Source organism: Orcinus orca, chromosome 9, assembly GCF_937001465.1.
Source record: "Orcinus orca chromosome 9, mOrcOrc1.1, whole genome shotgun sequence".
NCBI lineage: Eukaryota > Metazoa > Chordata > Mammalia > Artiodactyla > Delphinidae > Orcinus > Orcinus orca.
Window position 1 is genome coordinate 105,053,846 of NC_064567.1, and position 16,503 is coordinate 105,070,348.

Genomic DNA, 16,503 nt, shown 5'->3' on the forward strand with positions numbered 1-16,503 from the left:
AGATCCTTCCTCCCTTGAACTCTTTTATCTGAAAAAGTTTCCCATTTGCTAACTCCTCAGGAGCCTTTCCCTAGAATGGAGCGGCCACCTCTCCTCTGTGCTCACATGCACCCTCTACAGAGTCCCATCATGCCATTGTCCCACTGATCATAATAGTCTGGCCCCACAGTCAGTCCTGGAAGGGCAGGGAAAATACCTTGTCCACAACTTCATCCTCAGCAAGGCCTGGGACACGAAGGCACTCAAAACATTATTTGCCAAATGAATAGATATATTCATTCACTATTGTGAATGGTGACATACTGTTTTAGATAAAAGCCATCCCTTAGTAATTCTTATTCATGTAACATTTTTGGAATTAACCACATTATCCATATTTCAAGTGGGCGTAAGTCTCATAGAAACAAAATAGGCAATCATTTCTCAAGGAGTGATGCTGTTGAGGTTTCAAACCAGATAAACAAAATGGTCTTGCTGATAAAGCTCCTGGAGCAGAGAAAGTTATTAATAATGGTTTCTCAATGCATCACTACTATCATTGTTATCACCATCATCACCATCATCACCACCATCACCATCATTACTATCATTGTCATCATTATCATCATCATCCCATCATCACCATCATCATCATCATCCCATCATCACCATCATCACTATCACTGTCATCACCATCATCACCACCATCAGCATCATTACTATCATTGTCATCACTATCGTCATCATCCCATCATCACCATCACCATCATCGTCATCGTCATCATCATCCCATCACCACCATCACCATCATCACCATCATTGTCATCATTATCATCATCATCCCATCACCACCATCACCATCATCATCATCCCATCACCACTATCACCATCATCACCACCATCACCACCATCATCATCACTATCATTGTCATCACCATCATCACCATTGTCAACATCATCACAATCCTCACAATCCTCACCATCCTCACCATCATCACCACCATCATCGCCACCATTGCCATCCTCAATATCCCACCACCATCAGCACTATCATGTTGAAAAACTGAAATGCATCTGCCCCCTTTTACCTCTTCCTCTATTCTTTCTATATTTATAATGACTTATACACCTATTCTCAAATGAAGGCAGTTTAGTTCAAGGAATAAATCTATCTGCTAGATAGAGCAAACATGTGTGAATATCATTCTTAAGAGAAAAAAATCTAAATTGATGCTTACTGGCACATACCCCAGAAACAGAGATTATGATATTACAACAGAACTCTACCCATTCATTTCACTCAGGATTCAGAATTTATAAAGGACGACAACAAAAAAAGAATGCTGCGTTTTCTTCTTCTGATGTTTGTAATTCAAAAAGTGTCATAAAAGTAAAACTCACAATTGTCTCTATGTCTGGGAGGTTCTTGAAAACGAAGTACTATCAGAATCATAAACAGAATACACGGCCAGAAGAATTCACCCAGGGAGAGGACCTGGAAAGTTGTAAAAAAAATAATTAGTGTTTGATAGAGTCGAAAAGCATTACAATATCTCCATCTCTTGAAGGAAGGTTTACAGGCCAGACCAGGCTTCCTTTAAAGGAGGTCATTGTCATCCCTACTGTGTGTCCCTGAGAACAATCATTTGAGACGAGGCCCCATGGAGATGGCCCCAGTTCCCTTGTCACTGTATCCAGATCCACGACTGTCAGTTCCTGGTCCTTCTCCCACCAGACCTGGCTTCTGCTCCTTCCCTGTTTCTCCACATATTTATTTATTGCAGACTTTATGACATTAAAGACATTAAACAAACAACTTCGTCCATGTTTCTCACACTCCAACAAATTCACTAGTTTATTTTTCTAACTATTTTAACATTCCTGACTTTTCCATCCAAGTAGATATTTTCCCAAAGTTGGTGGTGGCAGCCACTTACCTTCATTTTATGAATATTTTCTGATGATGCCACACAAGGTTCATAACCATCATCTTACTTGTTATCTAACATTCTTACAAATGAATATATCATAATTCACATTTTTCTATCAATTCATTTTTTGCATATAAATAATTTTTCTTTTAAATTACTTTCTTCAGACTGGAACAAACTCTGAAAAATCAGCTTATTGGAGTCAAATCTCTTGATACAGACTGCAAAAGAGCTACCCATAGGGATTGAAATAATTTGTATAACCCTGAATTTTCAAAGTCAAAAGAAAAGGCACTGTCATCTATACACAGAATTTAATTATTTGAGAAAGAAATACCTAAGGTATAGCCCAGTGAAAAATTAATTAATAGAAAATCCTCAATTATCACAAGATTATTTTTACTGTCATCATTCTACACTTGTTTTTTGGTGGACAATGTTCTTCTATTGGCTTCCACTCAGTTTACAAATACAAAAGTTTACAGCCAGACACAGAACAAGCAAGGCATTTAATACCACAGAAACAAAAACCTAAAAATCTGCACGTTAGGTTAAGGACGCTGTCAACACTAAAAAGCATGTCTTGTTCTTTCAGACTCTTGAGTCATGATGCTTTGAACTAAAGTGAACTTCCTGTCACTTTACTGCCTTGGTCTTTGAGCTCCCAGGCCTATCCCCCTGGCCCAGCCCTTCCCGGTAAGGTCGAGCAAACGGACCTACGTGTGCCCAGGTGAGTGTTATGTGGCCTGAAACCATAAAGACAAAACCCAGATGGGAAAGAATGTTTCCATCCCTGGTGTAATTAAAGAAGAAAAGAAACCACCCTCTTGGAGACGGGTCATGAGGAAGTATTTCTTGTGCCAGAAAGTGCATCATTATGGAAAGTGCTCTGAGAAAGTGCTGATATCCAATACCATCCACCCTGATAACAGAGAAAACGCCCACAAGAGGGCACCCACTGGCTCAAAACGTAGCAATTAAACCAGACATAAGGGTCACAAACACACAGAAGACCATAAAACTTAAGTCACCTGTTCATTCTCTGTAACAAATGAGTCATTTCTTGGAGTACAGGTTGGGGTGGGGGGAGTCCTTAATTAATTCTGGCTGAATATAAATGTGCAAAATAGAAAATATACCTCAGATTAAACAATAACTTGACACCATTAAGAAGAGTAAATATATAGTTAATTGGGATTTTTTTTTAATTTTTTAATAATATAAGAGTCATTTTAAGACAAAAAAGTATAAGGAAAACAGAGCCAAGACTTACATAGCTACTTCTGATATTATAAATAAGTAAATATATGTATGGTTAGGAAATTCAAAAAGTACAGGAAGAATGCAACCACTCTCCCAAAAGATAAATTATTCGAACGGTTTTCTTAATTCATTTTTTTAAAGACATAAATAAATATAACAAGTGTTTTTGGAAATTATTTGTCATATCAGCACTTATAGATCAGCCTCATTGTTTTTGAAGACTATATAATAATCTACTGTAGAATTTAAGTTACTTAACCAATCACCCAGTTATGGAATTTGCAAAGTTTTCTGTTTGGGGCCAGTGCTATCATGAGTTTCCAAACAACCGTGAAGTCCCCTCCTTCCTGCCAAGAGTCCCAGGAGGGAAGCTCCCCTGGGAGACGGCAGAAGTGCCCGTCCTGCACCCCCAAATTCCACATCCCACAGCAATGGTTACGGATGCCCTTGCCTCGGTTCCCTCAGAACAGCTGAGACACCACTGCATTTTGGGGGCCCGTAACACTACATGCGTACAAATACATAGATAGAGGAGCCCTGGGTAAAACGGCGTATTGAAATCTTCTCACAGACTTTTTCTTTTCCCAGACAAAATAAGAGGGAGGAAAAGGAAAAGAAATGAAGTCAGAGGAGACAGCTGTGGGGGGAGGTGGGGATCTCACAAGCCCACCCGGGTCAGTCCCAACTCGGCCCGAAATCTGCAGAGCAAGGGACTCTCCCCCATACACGCATCAGTGGAGTCAGGGGCCCTGAAGGACCCCTTTTCTCCTTCTTCTGACAGTGGAGGTAGAAAAATGGCTGCTGGAACATTCAAAATATGACACACAGAAAGTGAACAAGGAGCCTGACTCTGCTGGAGATACCCCCAGGGCTACACATAAAAACAGAAAAAGAATCCAAAGTTGGAGATTCACTTCCCTAACTGGATGGGTGAATGTGGTATAAAACCTTTAACAAAACCTCAAAGGAGAGCATGGAGCCTGGCTAGGCTAATATGCCTGCATCTCATCCCCACCAGCATCCCAACCATCCCTCATGCTGGAGAAAACTGGCACATATAGGATGTGCTCAGACACTGCATCAGAGTTTGAAGGAGAAATCAAACTTGTCTCAGGATTACTGAAAAGAGAGTCAAGGACAAATACAACACCTGGGCTAAGTGGCCCAAGCATCAGTCACATGAAAACGAAGAGTGAAACAGCTATCTAAACATTCTGGAGGGAAGCAGACAAACAAAGCCAGCAAACGAAAGCCATGGCCATGGCTGGAAAAGAAACACTCAGATAAAATGAAGAATTTCTTTACAACTGTTTCATAAAGAAGAACAATTTAGTAAGAACAAACATTCAGAAAACAAGAGCTGATAAAAACGATGAAAATAAATAAATGAAAAGAGAAGTTGCAGATCTAAGGGATAAAAATAACCAAAAAAAATCATAACTGTGGAACTCTAAATGATTTAGAAACCACAAAACAAAGATAACAACACTGATTTTAAAAATATAAAATTAAAAAAAACAGTTTTAAAGGCAAAAATATTAACACAAAAAGCTAACAGAATCAGCTTTGAAAAACAAAAGACTCCACAGCATAAGGATAATTGCCATCCCTGAAGCAGAGAATCCAACAAAAGGAACAAAAAATATGCTCAAAGACATAACACGGGAGAATTTCCCTAAAACAGAGAAAACATTCTTTCAAGACTGGGAGAGTACGCCATATTTCTGAAAACTAAGCTGCAGCTGAACTAGAGCTATTGAACCTCCGAGATAAATGAAATATACTACAAATAGCCACACGAGGAAATACATCTACCTGGCCTCAAACATATGCTCAAAATGTTCAATGCTAGATAACAACGCATCAATAGTTACAGAGTTCTAAGAGAAAGGAAGTGTGATAAAAACACAATACCCAGCCAAAATGACCCTTAAATAAAACCAGCATACATACATTCTCAACCATAAAAGGACACAGATGATTACTAACCATGAACCCTAAGGGGAAAAAGGCTTAACAATGAAATCCAGCCGAAATGAAAATGGGACAAAACTAGAAATCCAATTAATATCACTGTGCTTTCCATACACTGACCAGCAACAATAGGGCAACGCCTCCTGGAAGAATAGAGTTTTGTTGCACTGCTGATCTTACAGAAATGAGAGAGTAAAAGAAATCTCCAAAGAGCTCGGAGGAGAGAATTGACAAAAGAAATTAATTAAAAAGAATAAAGAAGTCATGAGTTGAATCTTTAACTGCAAGGTTGAATTACGAAAGAGAGCGTACCCCTCAAGGGGGATGGAGAGAAAGCAGGTGAGGCATTTAAATAGCTAATGGCTGAGAATTTTCCAGAACATATAAAGTGCACAAATTCCACTGATACAAGAAAGATAACATGTACCAGGAAACATAAATCCACATTAACAGCTTCAGCACAAGAGTCAAAGAGGAGATCCCAATTCAAGAAATAAGACACACTACCTCAAAGGAATAAGTAGACTTATCAAAGACTCATTAACAGTGGGAAACCAGAAGACAATTAAATATCTTCAGATTACTTGGAGAAATTTGGTTGATCTAGAATTGTGTACCCAGAAAACTCATCTCTCAAAAATAAGGGTAAAAGAATATTTTCAGATAATCAGAAACCAAGTTATCCAACATAAGGACACAGACTGGAGGAAAGTAAAGAGACAAAAAATATATACTAGGTAAATAGTACACAAATTAACTACGGTAATATCAGACAAGAGACTTGAAGACACAGACCATTATTAGATACAGAGAGGATCACTACATAATAAAATAAGTGATGCAATAGGAAAATATCATAATTTTATGCATTTATATGCTTAATAAAGGTAATCAAAGTATATAAAGCAACAACTGATAGAACTACAGAAAGAAAATTCCAAAGTTACTTTCGTAGGAGAATTCAATCCTATCTCGCCATCATTCTCATAATTTTCAGTAAGAAATTGTTTGTTTGTTTGGCCACACGGCATGCGGGATCCTAGTTCCCCAGCCAGAGAGCAAACCTGTGCCCCTGCAGTAGAAGCAGGGAGTCTTAACCACTGGACCGCCAGAGGAGTCCAGAAAGTGTATTGTTAAAATAAAACACCATTACAGTTCTTTTTTTCTATCAACTATTCATTGTCATCCAAGAGTAAAGACATTAAAGATGCAGCAAGCTTATAAAGTACTATTTTCTAAAAGAAATAGAAGGAATTTTCATCTTTATTATCTTACTTTTGGTCATGCAAACACTTTGATGATATAAATCTTTATGTCTCCCATAAATCTGGTCAGAAATCACTTTTGATTTTGTTGACTGAGTTAAACAGTCTATAGTAGGATAAAGTACTGAGTACAAGTGGTCCGAAGCAAGATAAAAGACTACAAAAAAATGCTAGATCTTAAGAAAGAAACTGGTGTATGCACTAAACGCTTTGTGCCTTGGTTTAGTATTAACATGATGTCTGTGTAAAATGACAAAAAGAACCAGTGTTGCATCACGTTATATTTCTTGTCATTCTGCATTATCCCAGATTGCTAAATGTGTTCTTTCTGAGAAGCCTGGTTGAATAACTATATACATTTACTTTCCTATGTGACAGTTTTTTCATTGTTAAAGATTTCAGTAATTAAAGTGGGAAACAGAAGCTTAGCTTATTTTCCTTAACAAAACTATGCTCCTTGGACCCACAGTATTATGATGGTTTCATGCTCTTATACATCGGATGTCTTAAGCTGAGTGCAGTTTAGGGGATCCTCTGTAATTAAAGGAAGGTCCTTCTTTCCTTTAACACTGTGATCCAACCTGTGACAAATCTGTACTATAGACTATGTAAATGGCTAATAAGTCAATTACAAACCAACTGAATGTACCAACCTTAGTGCTGGTGCTGAAATCTCTTCAGAATAGTCATCATGATCTCAAAGTTTGTTTCATAAGTGTCAATCAAAACGGAAGATGAAACACTAATGCATGTTGAATTCTCATGCTTTAGGTGTATTTCCTTTTTTAGAGTTTTTCATTCTTTGCTATTTTTACCGTACTGTTTCATTTAAAGTTCCTACACGCTAACTTTGTTTGTGCAATTGAAATAAAATTGCAGTATATACAAAAATAAAATAGGATACCATTTATAGTATCAATGAAAAGTTAAAGTAACTGGGGGTGGGGAGAATCTAACCAAAATATGTGCAATTATTTCATGAAGAAAATTATGAAACTTTATTAAAAGACACCAGAGAGAACCTAAATAAATGAATAAGCATTGTTAATGCATAAGAAATAGCAATATCATAAAGATGTTAATTCTACCCAAATTGATCTATAGGTTCAATACAATTCCAATGGAATTCCAACAAGGTTTTGTTTGTTTTGTTTTGATTTTGCTGTTGTTGTCAACTTTAATGAGCTGACATTTTTTTAATGCGTAAAATTATTTGGGAAAACAAAGGGACTTCCCTGGTGGCCCAGTGGTTAAAACTCCGTGCTTCCAAGGCAGGGGGTGTAGGTTCCATCCCTGACTGGGGAACTAAGATCCTACATGCCACGTGGCATGGCCAAAAATAATAATAATAATAAAATAATTTTAAAAAAAAACAGAGGGAGAAGAGTAGAGAATGTGAGAAAAAAAAAGCAAAGAAAACAAAGACCAAAAAATGTCCAAGACAATTTTCAACAACAGATTAAAAGAATCTGTCCTCCCACACATCAAGACTTTATATAGAATGACAGTAAGTAAGACCACTTGCTATTACTTCAACAATATGGAAACTGACCTAGGGAACAGTGCATAGAGCCTAGGAACAGAGGTTTGTATACTTGGAAACTTGATGCAGGAAAAAAGGTGGTCAACGGACCAATAGGAGAAAAACTTGCTATTCAACAACTTGTGCCACATAATTGGTTATCCTCAGAGTGAGGGTACAGAACTCTTAATGTGAAGAAAAGAAATTTTTTAAATGTTTGCAAGAAAACATAGAGCATCTCCTTCAGTTTTGTTTGTCTTAAATAATACACACACACACACACACACACACACACACACACACACCCCCCATAGACCACAAAGGAAAAATAAGCCATGTTAAATTAAAATCTCTGATCCTCAGAGAAGCTATTTGAAAAGTGAGATTCACCACAGACTTGAAGAATCTATTTCAACATACACAACAACAAGATAGTATCCAGAATATATACACATGCTTACAAATCAATGAGGAGATAATCCAATAGAAAACAGTAAAAAACAGGAGAAAAGAAGAGCAAATTATGGACCCTCAGAAATATACGCGCAGATATTCGTCTCAGTAGGACTCAGGCAGACACAAATTATCCCCAGGAGATACCATTTTACATCTTCCAGTTTGGGAAAAGTAAAAAGTATTGGTGAGGATACAGATGAACAGGATCTTAGAAGGCAGCCTGACAACATTGTTAAGCTGCAGATGTGCAGATTCTACGGCTCAGCAATTCAACAACTATGTAAGAGGTTGAACCATATTAGTTTACCTATATTAGACTAGCTTTAACCTATAAAAAAGCTTCCACCTAATAGTTACTTTTTGAGAAGGCATAAATAAGTGTGAACCAAAGGTGTGCTCAATCCTGCTGACAGTAGCATTATTTGTGAATGAAAAAAATTTGAGGAAGTCATGCAAAAAAAAAAAAAGAGGATGGATCAATAAATGCTGTGCACTAGAGCAATAAAACAAGTGACCTCATTCCTTCCTCAGGAGGAGTGTACCGGCAAGGCGCTGGGGAAACAGCAGTGAACACACATGGGGGAGGGGGTGTGAAGGCCTGTGAAGTATTTCCCTGGAGCCCAGAGCCCCTGAAGGAGGTGCTGCTGGGGACGCAGCTGTAAAGAGGGCCAGGCCCCCCTCCCGCCTCTCGTTTGCATCCCCTGAGTGCTCACGAGCTCTTGCTCATCCATCACTTCATCCTCCCAACATCAGTGAGGTAGGGAACACTGTGCCCATTTTACACCCTGGGGAAGGAAGCTGCAGTCCAACGTAGAATTAGCCTGCTGCCCTTCTCCTTGGAAACAAAGGGCTTTGCAATACGCGTGAAATTCTACTGTGTCTCTTTGGGGCGCTTGGGCCTCTGGATGCCAGCCGCTCAGAAGAGAAGACTTTCCCATAAGTATTACGAGGTCCTTGCCATAAAATACTGCAAGAGAAGCGGGTTCCAACAGAGCGAGAGCCAAAGCCCAAGGGCAGCCACCAGCTGAGCTGGTCCAAGTCCAGCGCAGGTCAGAACTGGGGCTTCTGACTATCTCTCCCTCACAGTCCGAACTTCCCTCCCCAAGAGGACCTTTTCCAAACCTTTATGTTGGTTATGGAGTTAGTTTGGTACTGAGAGGAAGACATGAATAAACTCTCCCTTTCCTTAATTTTTTTGAGCTTTATACTGAAAAACAGTTGCTTTTCTTTCAACAAACATGCATTAAACATTCATTTAACACTTTGCTCTTTCCAGCACTGCTCGGGGGACTTCAGAGTGAGTCCTAACGCTGAATGAGAAATAAATTCTTCCCTCAGGGACTCGAAGGAAACAAGCAAACAATCATCCAAGTTAAAGGGAACCCTGGTAGGAGATGCACATTGGTACAACCTTTCTGGAAGTCGGTGAACTATATGTTTCAAAATACTAGATGTAGGGCTTCCCTGGTGGCGCAGTGGTAGAGAGTCCGCCTGCCGATGCAGGGGACACGGGTTCGTGCCCCGGTCCGGGAAGATCCCACATGCCGCGGAGCGGCTGGGCCCGTGAGCCATGCCCGCTGAGCCTGCGCGTCCGGAGCCTGTGCCCCGCAACAGGAGAGGCCGCAACAGTGAGAGGCCCACGTACCGCAAAAAAAAAAAAAAAAATAGTAGATGTGTAGACTTTTTGAAACAAAGATTCCAATTCAATGGATGTTTCTAAGGAGACAATTGGAAAATACGTACTCCCCCAAAAAAGTGATTTTGATATTGCTTCCTTCCACAGTTAAGTCCAGTGATCATACAGAAGGCTACAGCCAAAAGGCTGACTGAGGTCACAGGAGAGGAGAAGGGCAAGGGGACCAGCGTCCAGGGACGGCGTGCTCTGTGCATAGGGACACAGATGGCCCCAGATGACCGCAGGGCACACAAGAGAGGAGGGCTGAGAGCACCCTCTCCCCCCAAGCACCTGCTCACACTGAACACAGTTCTGATCCAAATTCCAACTGGCCTTGTTTTTTAACTCAAAAATGATACTAAAATATAATTGGTGAGCAAATATGCTCCAAAAGCAGAGAAAATTCTGAATGAAAACGAAGAGCTATGAAAGATTATAATCCTACAAAATAGTAGAACATATTAAAGTATCGATGCTTTTTAAAAAATGAAACTGGTGCAAAAATGCAGATCAATGAAATAGCATGGGAAGTCCAAAAATAGACTCTACTGAGTTTCAAAACACATGACAAAATAGCGTTTTTGATACAATGAAGCAAGGAAGAATTCCCCCATGGTGTCAGGCCACCTGAATTCGGATCTTGTCACAAAGGTAAACTAAAGCCTTACACAGTGCTCAGAGTGCACTCTCCGTAGACAGAAGTCCAGAACAGTAAATTTAATAGTAGAAAAACTAGAAGAGAGGAGGAGAATATTGGTCAAACCTATGGATGAATGAAGCATATCATTCCTGCCATTTTGGAATTACAAAAGATGTACTTCAAAGAGAAGGAGAGATGATAAGATATACAAATTTTATCTAAACAATAAAAATAAGGAAACACAGAAAAAGAACAAGTAGCTGTGGAAACACTGGTAATACATGTAGCAAGGTCTTAACAACCAAACAGCAAGAGAAAATGCCAAGCCTCTAATTATGAAATTGGAAGAGAATTTGATGTGCAGTTAATATAAGGGATGATACATATTTTTTAAAATGCTCCTTCTTACACTAAGCCCTCAAGATAGAATATTGAATAAGCTTTACTATAAGCTACTTGCACAGGTACTAAACCTGCAAAAGCACAGACCACACACACCCTCACAGCTGGAGAACCACTGCAGGGCCAGAAGACAGAGCCTGGACACACCAGCAGGCATCACGGGGCTTGACATCCCTTCTGGAAAGAAGCCACCGACAGGTAGCACGAACCATCGAGATGGATGGTAATTTGAGCCCCCTTTGGCTTATGTTACTATTTCGGATTTATTCTAAGACAATTACTTTTAAGCAGGCTGGGAACCAGGCGGCCCCCACGAGAGGGGAGTTCAGTCCCACCTGTATCTGGGGCTGACACGCCACACCAGCTGCGTGACCGACAAGAGTTCAAGGCTGTGCTGGAGATGGGTCCCTCTAGCAGCCCCTCGGAGAGACCACCAAACCATCCCCAGCCAGAAAGAGTTTCCTAATCCCTGCTGTTTGTAGCGTCTTGTCCTATTCAGCCACGCTAGTCTTCAACAAATATACCCAACACGTGTTTTTTCAAAGCTCTTCCCTGGAGGAACCTGGGAGAGAGCCCTGGGGCTCCAGGCAGCGTGGACCAGACCCAGGTGGTGAAATGGGACCGGGAAGGCCCACCAGGCAGGCTGTGGGGAGACCAGGCGAGCCCCGATCCTGGTCTAAAGAAGATGATGGTCTGACCCCGCTGGGCTTGGCAGCCGTGACCCAGGCGCAGGTGAGAGGGGACTGGCAGTGGAGAGACTCCATGCTCACAGGCCCACCCAGGTCCAGTGCAACTCTGCTTCCACTCTCATTTTCAGTCTTTTACAGCAGCCCCTTGCCCCACACCCAGAGGTGATTCTCTAAGTCTGAGACAAAGGTCAAGATGGGATGCAGGTACCACGCCTCCGCTCCCCTTTGGTGGTGGAAGGGGTCTAGGGTAAGCAGGTCAGTCTCCGCCAGGAGCTTCAGCTTCATACCAGCCCCTGCCGGTGGGCGCACCCCGGGGACCAGGGCGCGCAGGCACCATGGAGGCCCTCGGGGGAGCGCTGGTGTGGCTGCAGCAAGCAATGGTCCCCAGTGGGTGGGAACCAGGGGGAGAGAAGGGTGCACACTGAGTGGAAAGCGCAGAGCTGACCTCAGACCGAGGCCCTGCAAAGCGGTCCTCGGAGCTCCTGGTCTAGAAGCTTGCCCAGGAGACAGCCTCAGCCACAATACAACCTCATCAAACCAGCCTCGAGGTCCTCTGCCTCTCTCTCTGCAGTTATTGTTACTAGGAGGTTAGTTTGGTTTTCTTAATCTTTCTTATACTTGAAAAAACCAGGCCTATCTGGGCCAAAGAAAGCAACTATTAATAAATAAACCAGGGAAACAACAGGGTTCCCACCAAGTAAGAAGGAGGCGGCTTGTTTTGTGATTTTTGGGTGTTTGATTTTTTTTTTTTCATAGTACACAAACCCACCGTCCTAGAAACAACCTTCCAGACTAGTCTTCTGATAATCTTGTCATCTTCCCTCCAATATTCTGGTAGCAATTTCAGCAAAAGAGCAATGTAAAGGAGGTGGGTGTACCTAGAGTCTGTCATACAGAGGGGAGTATGTCAGAAAGAGAAAAACAAATACCGTATGCTAACACATATATAGGGAATCTTAAAAAAAAGAAAAAAAGGTTCTGATGAACCTAGGGGCAGGACAGGAATAAAGACGCAGATGTGATGAATTGGGAGATTGGGATTGATATATATACACTAATATGTATAAAATAGATAACTAATAAGAACCTGCTGTATAAAAAATATATAAAATTTTAAAATTAAAAAAGGCACAGGTGTGGAGAATGGACTTGAGGACATGGGGAGGAGGAAGGGTAAGTTGGGATGAAGTGAGAGAGTGGCATGGACATATATATACACTACCAAATGTAAAATAGATAGCTAGTGGGAAGCAGCTGCACAGCACAGGGAGATCAGCTCAGTGCTCTGTGACCACCTAGAGGGGTGGGATAGGGAGGGTGGGAAGGAGATGCAAGAGGGAGGGGATATGGGGATATATGTATACATATAGCCGATTCACTTTGTTATACAGCAGAAACTAACACAACACTGTAAAGCAATTATACTCCCATAAAGATGTTAAAAAAAGAAAAGAAAAAAACCTTGGTGGTGCTGTGAGATAATAAGCATATATATCTGGCCTTTATCCTGGTTCAGAAACCCTTGGAATGTCTTTTGTTACAACTGCTATGGACTGAATATCTGTGTCCCCCTGAAATTCATGTTTGGAAACCCTAACTCCCAACGTGGTGGTGTTTGGAGGTGGGGCCTTTGGGAGGTGATGAAGGTTAAATGAGTTCATGAGGGTGGGGCCCCCACGATGAGATGAATGTCCTTACCGGAAGCAATCTGCAGGCTGGGTTGAGGGCCTTCACCTGGGACCTGAATCAGCTGGCACTTTGACCTTGGACTTTCAGCCTCCCTCCCTGCGAGAAATGACTTCCTATCGTTTAAGCCCCTAGTCTATGGTATTTTGTTTTGGCAGTCCCCAGCCAACTGAATAATAACAAACCCCTTTTCACTGTATCTGACCCCCGGGGAGGGGAGGGGAGCAGATCTGGAGATCGGGTTCAATCCTGTGGTCAATGGTTTATTGGATCATGCCTAGATACTGAAAACTCAATTTAAACACTCTGAACGCCAGGCTTGAGGGAGCTTCCAGTTGGTGAAAATGTGGATGTACAGAGGGAAGCTCACACTGACCCCTGCGGACAGGAGTGCCTGTATCCGGGACCCTCCTGGACCTGGCTTACCTGTTGTGCTGCTCACTTACAGCCTTTACGATAAAATGGTAGTCGTAAGTATAACACTTTCCAGAGCTTTGTGAGCCATTCTAACAAACTATCAAACCTGAAAGGGTTATGGGAAGCCCCCAGTTTGAAGCGTGGGTAGCCTGGGGACCCTGCTTGCAGCTGGCGACTAAAACAAGAGCAGTATTGTCAAGTCAAGACCATGCCCTTCAACCTGTGGGATCTGACATAATTCTAGGTAGTTCACTGTCAGAATCGAATCAATCTGTAGGCCACCCACACACCCAGTGCTGGAGATTGTCAGAGAAGCACACTAGGGGGAGGGTTCCGGAACTTTCTCATCTTCCCAAACTGAAACTCTGTCCCCATTAAACACTAACGCCCCATCTCCCTCCCCAGACCCAGTAACCACCATCCTACTTTCTGTCTCTATGGACTTGACACGCTAGGGACCTTATGTAAGTGGAATCCTACAGCAGTTGTCCTTTTGTGATGGGCTTATTCCACACAGCAATGTTCTCAAGGTTCATCCGTGTTATAGCACGTGACAGTTTCCTCCCTTTTTAAGGCTGAATGATTCCCATTGTATGGATTGCCACACTTTGTTTATCCAGTCATCTGTTGATGGACATTTGGGCCGTTTCCACATTTTGCCTGCTGTGAACACAGGTGTACAAACATCTGTTCAAGTCCCTGCTTTCAATTCTTTCGTGCAAGTGCCCAGACATGGAGTTGCTGGATCACGTGGTGATTCTACGGAGAATTATTGGAGGAACTGCCGTACTGACTTTTTTAAACCATATGGCTTAGGGGAGTCACATAGCCTCCGATCCTGGGGGAGCTGGAAAGCCCTTGGGCCCCCGACAAGCAGCCAGATGATGAACGTCTTCACTGACATCTGTGCATCCCTGACTCCTAGACCAGAGCTGGGCCCGGGGGTGCCGGTGGGAGGGGGACTGCTCCACTCCATGGCGTCAGGGGATCCGCAGAGGAGAGTAAAGCAAGGCCAGCAGCAACCACAGCAACGGAGGGAGAAGCTTGGAAGGCAGGCCAGCCACCATCTCAGGGCCGATGGCGACAGAGGTCTCCCCGAGGCAGCGAGCATCCCAGGATCCCCTCGTTGCCTGTGCGAGCCTGATGGGAGGAGCACCACCGCGGTCGCGTGAGAGAGACCGACACCCACGGAGCCAGGTGACCTTCACCTGCAGATCCTTGACACCCTCATGACTACGGGAGAAGGCATCGTTATTCTAATGTCACAGGTGAGCAGCTGCCCCAGGTCACAACAGAGCCAGGCCCACACGTGTGCATAGGTGCATGGTGACCCAAGAGGGTGGGTAAGACGCCACCAGCACCTGTGGCCTCAGCACTGTCCTTCCTGTCTGGGGCTAAAAAGAACTACACAGGCCTCTTCTAAACGCCCACGACAGGACCTGAGATCCCTCCTCAGGCTGCAGTTCCCGCCTCTCCCGAGCCACATGCACCTGGGGAGTCTCCCGAGGCAGAGTCGGCTCCCTCCCTCCCACACCGGGACCAAGGTTCCCTCGCCACAGGATCGGTTCATTTCCGCAGCGCACATTTCACTGATTTCTACTCTAGGACAGTCATACGCTACCTTTAAAAACTTTTCTTTTTAAACCATCCTCTCTGGAGGAGACCCTAAAACGAGCAGACGCGCCCCACCCTCGGCTGGGCTCCCCGGCTCGCCCCGAGGGTGGGATTGGTGCCGAAGCTCTCCTTCCCCCGGGAGGTCAAGGCAACTGAGTGCCATTCCTTTCCTGCTTAGTGAATGTCTGTCTCCGCACCCGCGTGTGCACGGGGCCTGCGCGTGTGTGGTTACATGTGTTGTGTGTGCCCGTTTGCACGGGGGCGTGTTCTGTGCGGGCCCGTGTGTGTTGCGTGTGCGCAGAGCACGCCACACCAGCGCAGCCGCACCGTCTCTCAGACCTCCTGAACCAGCTCTCCAGCTGCCCCGGTCCTCAGTTCCGGCCCCAGTTCTCTCTGGCCCAGGATGGAGGGAGAGACGGACACGGTTGCTGGCGGGCGGTGAGGGCGGGCGAAGCACCGTCAGCCCCGGAGTCCTCCCGGAGACCACACTAGTCCACAACTTAGGCTGTCGTGGTGGAAATGCGTGTGATCATTACTTTCATCCCGTCACAAGAGTCCGACCGGTGTTCCCCGCGGGTGGGCACCATTCAGCCCTCGTGGGGCCGTCACGTGGCCTCACAAGCGCCCCCCCCGCCCGGGGTGAGGAAGGGCGGGGTCTCCCCCGACGGATGGGCAGGGCCCCTCCCCGCCATGGCCAGCAGAGGGCGGCGCAGGCCCACCCGGGCGCCTCCGCGGGGCCTCAGCATCTGTAGGAAGCGCCTTGTCCAGACTTCATCTGCCGCGGCCTCGCCCCAGAGGAGGGGGTCGGTGTGCAGGTCCGGGATACCTCCCAGCAGTGGACGCGGGGCTGTGGCCGTGGCCGGGGAGATGCCGCAACGACAGCGGCCGAAGGAGAACCGGCCGTTCTCAGGCTGTAACAGCCGTTTGGGCTGCCAACCGCCCAGCTTCTGCCTCCCCGCAACCCCCCACCCCGCAGCTTCACCACGAGGA

The 16,503-nt window shown here is 43.9% G+C and overlaps 1 protein-coding gene across 1 annotated transcript in view; it reads right to left on the bottom strand.

Moving 5' to 3' along the window:
* Positions 1-1,922, bottom strand: part of ABCA13 (ATP binding cassette subfamily A member 13) — a 301,396-nt gene extending 299,474 nt beyond the window's left edge. Inside the window, 2 exon segments of the mRNA XM_049714700.1 lie at positions 1,381-1,474; positions 1,917-1,922. Coding sequence (XP_049570657.1) covers positions 1,381-1,474; positions 1,917-1,922 — 100 coding nt within the window.
* Between the last annotated feature and the right edge of the window lie 14,581 nt (positions 1,923-16,503).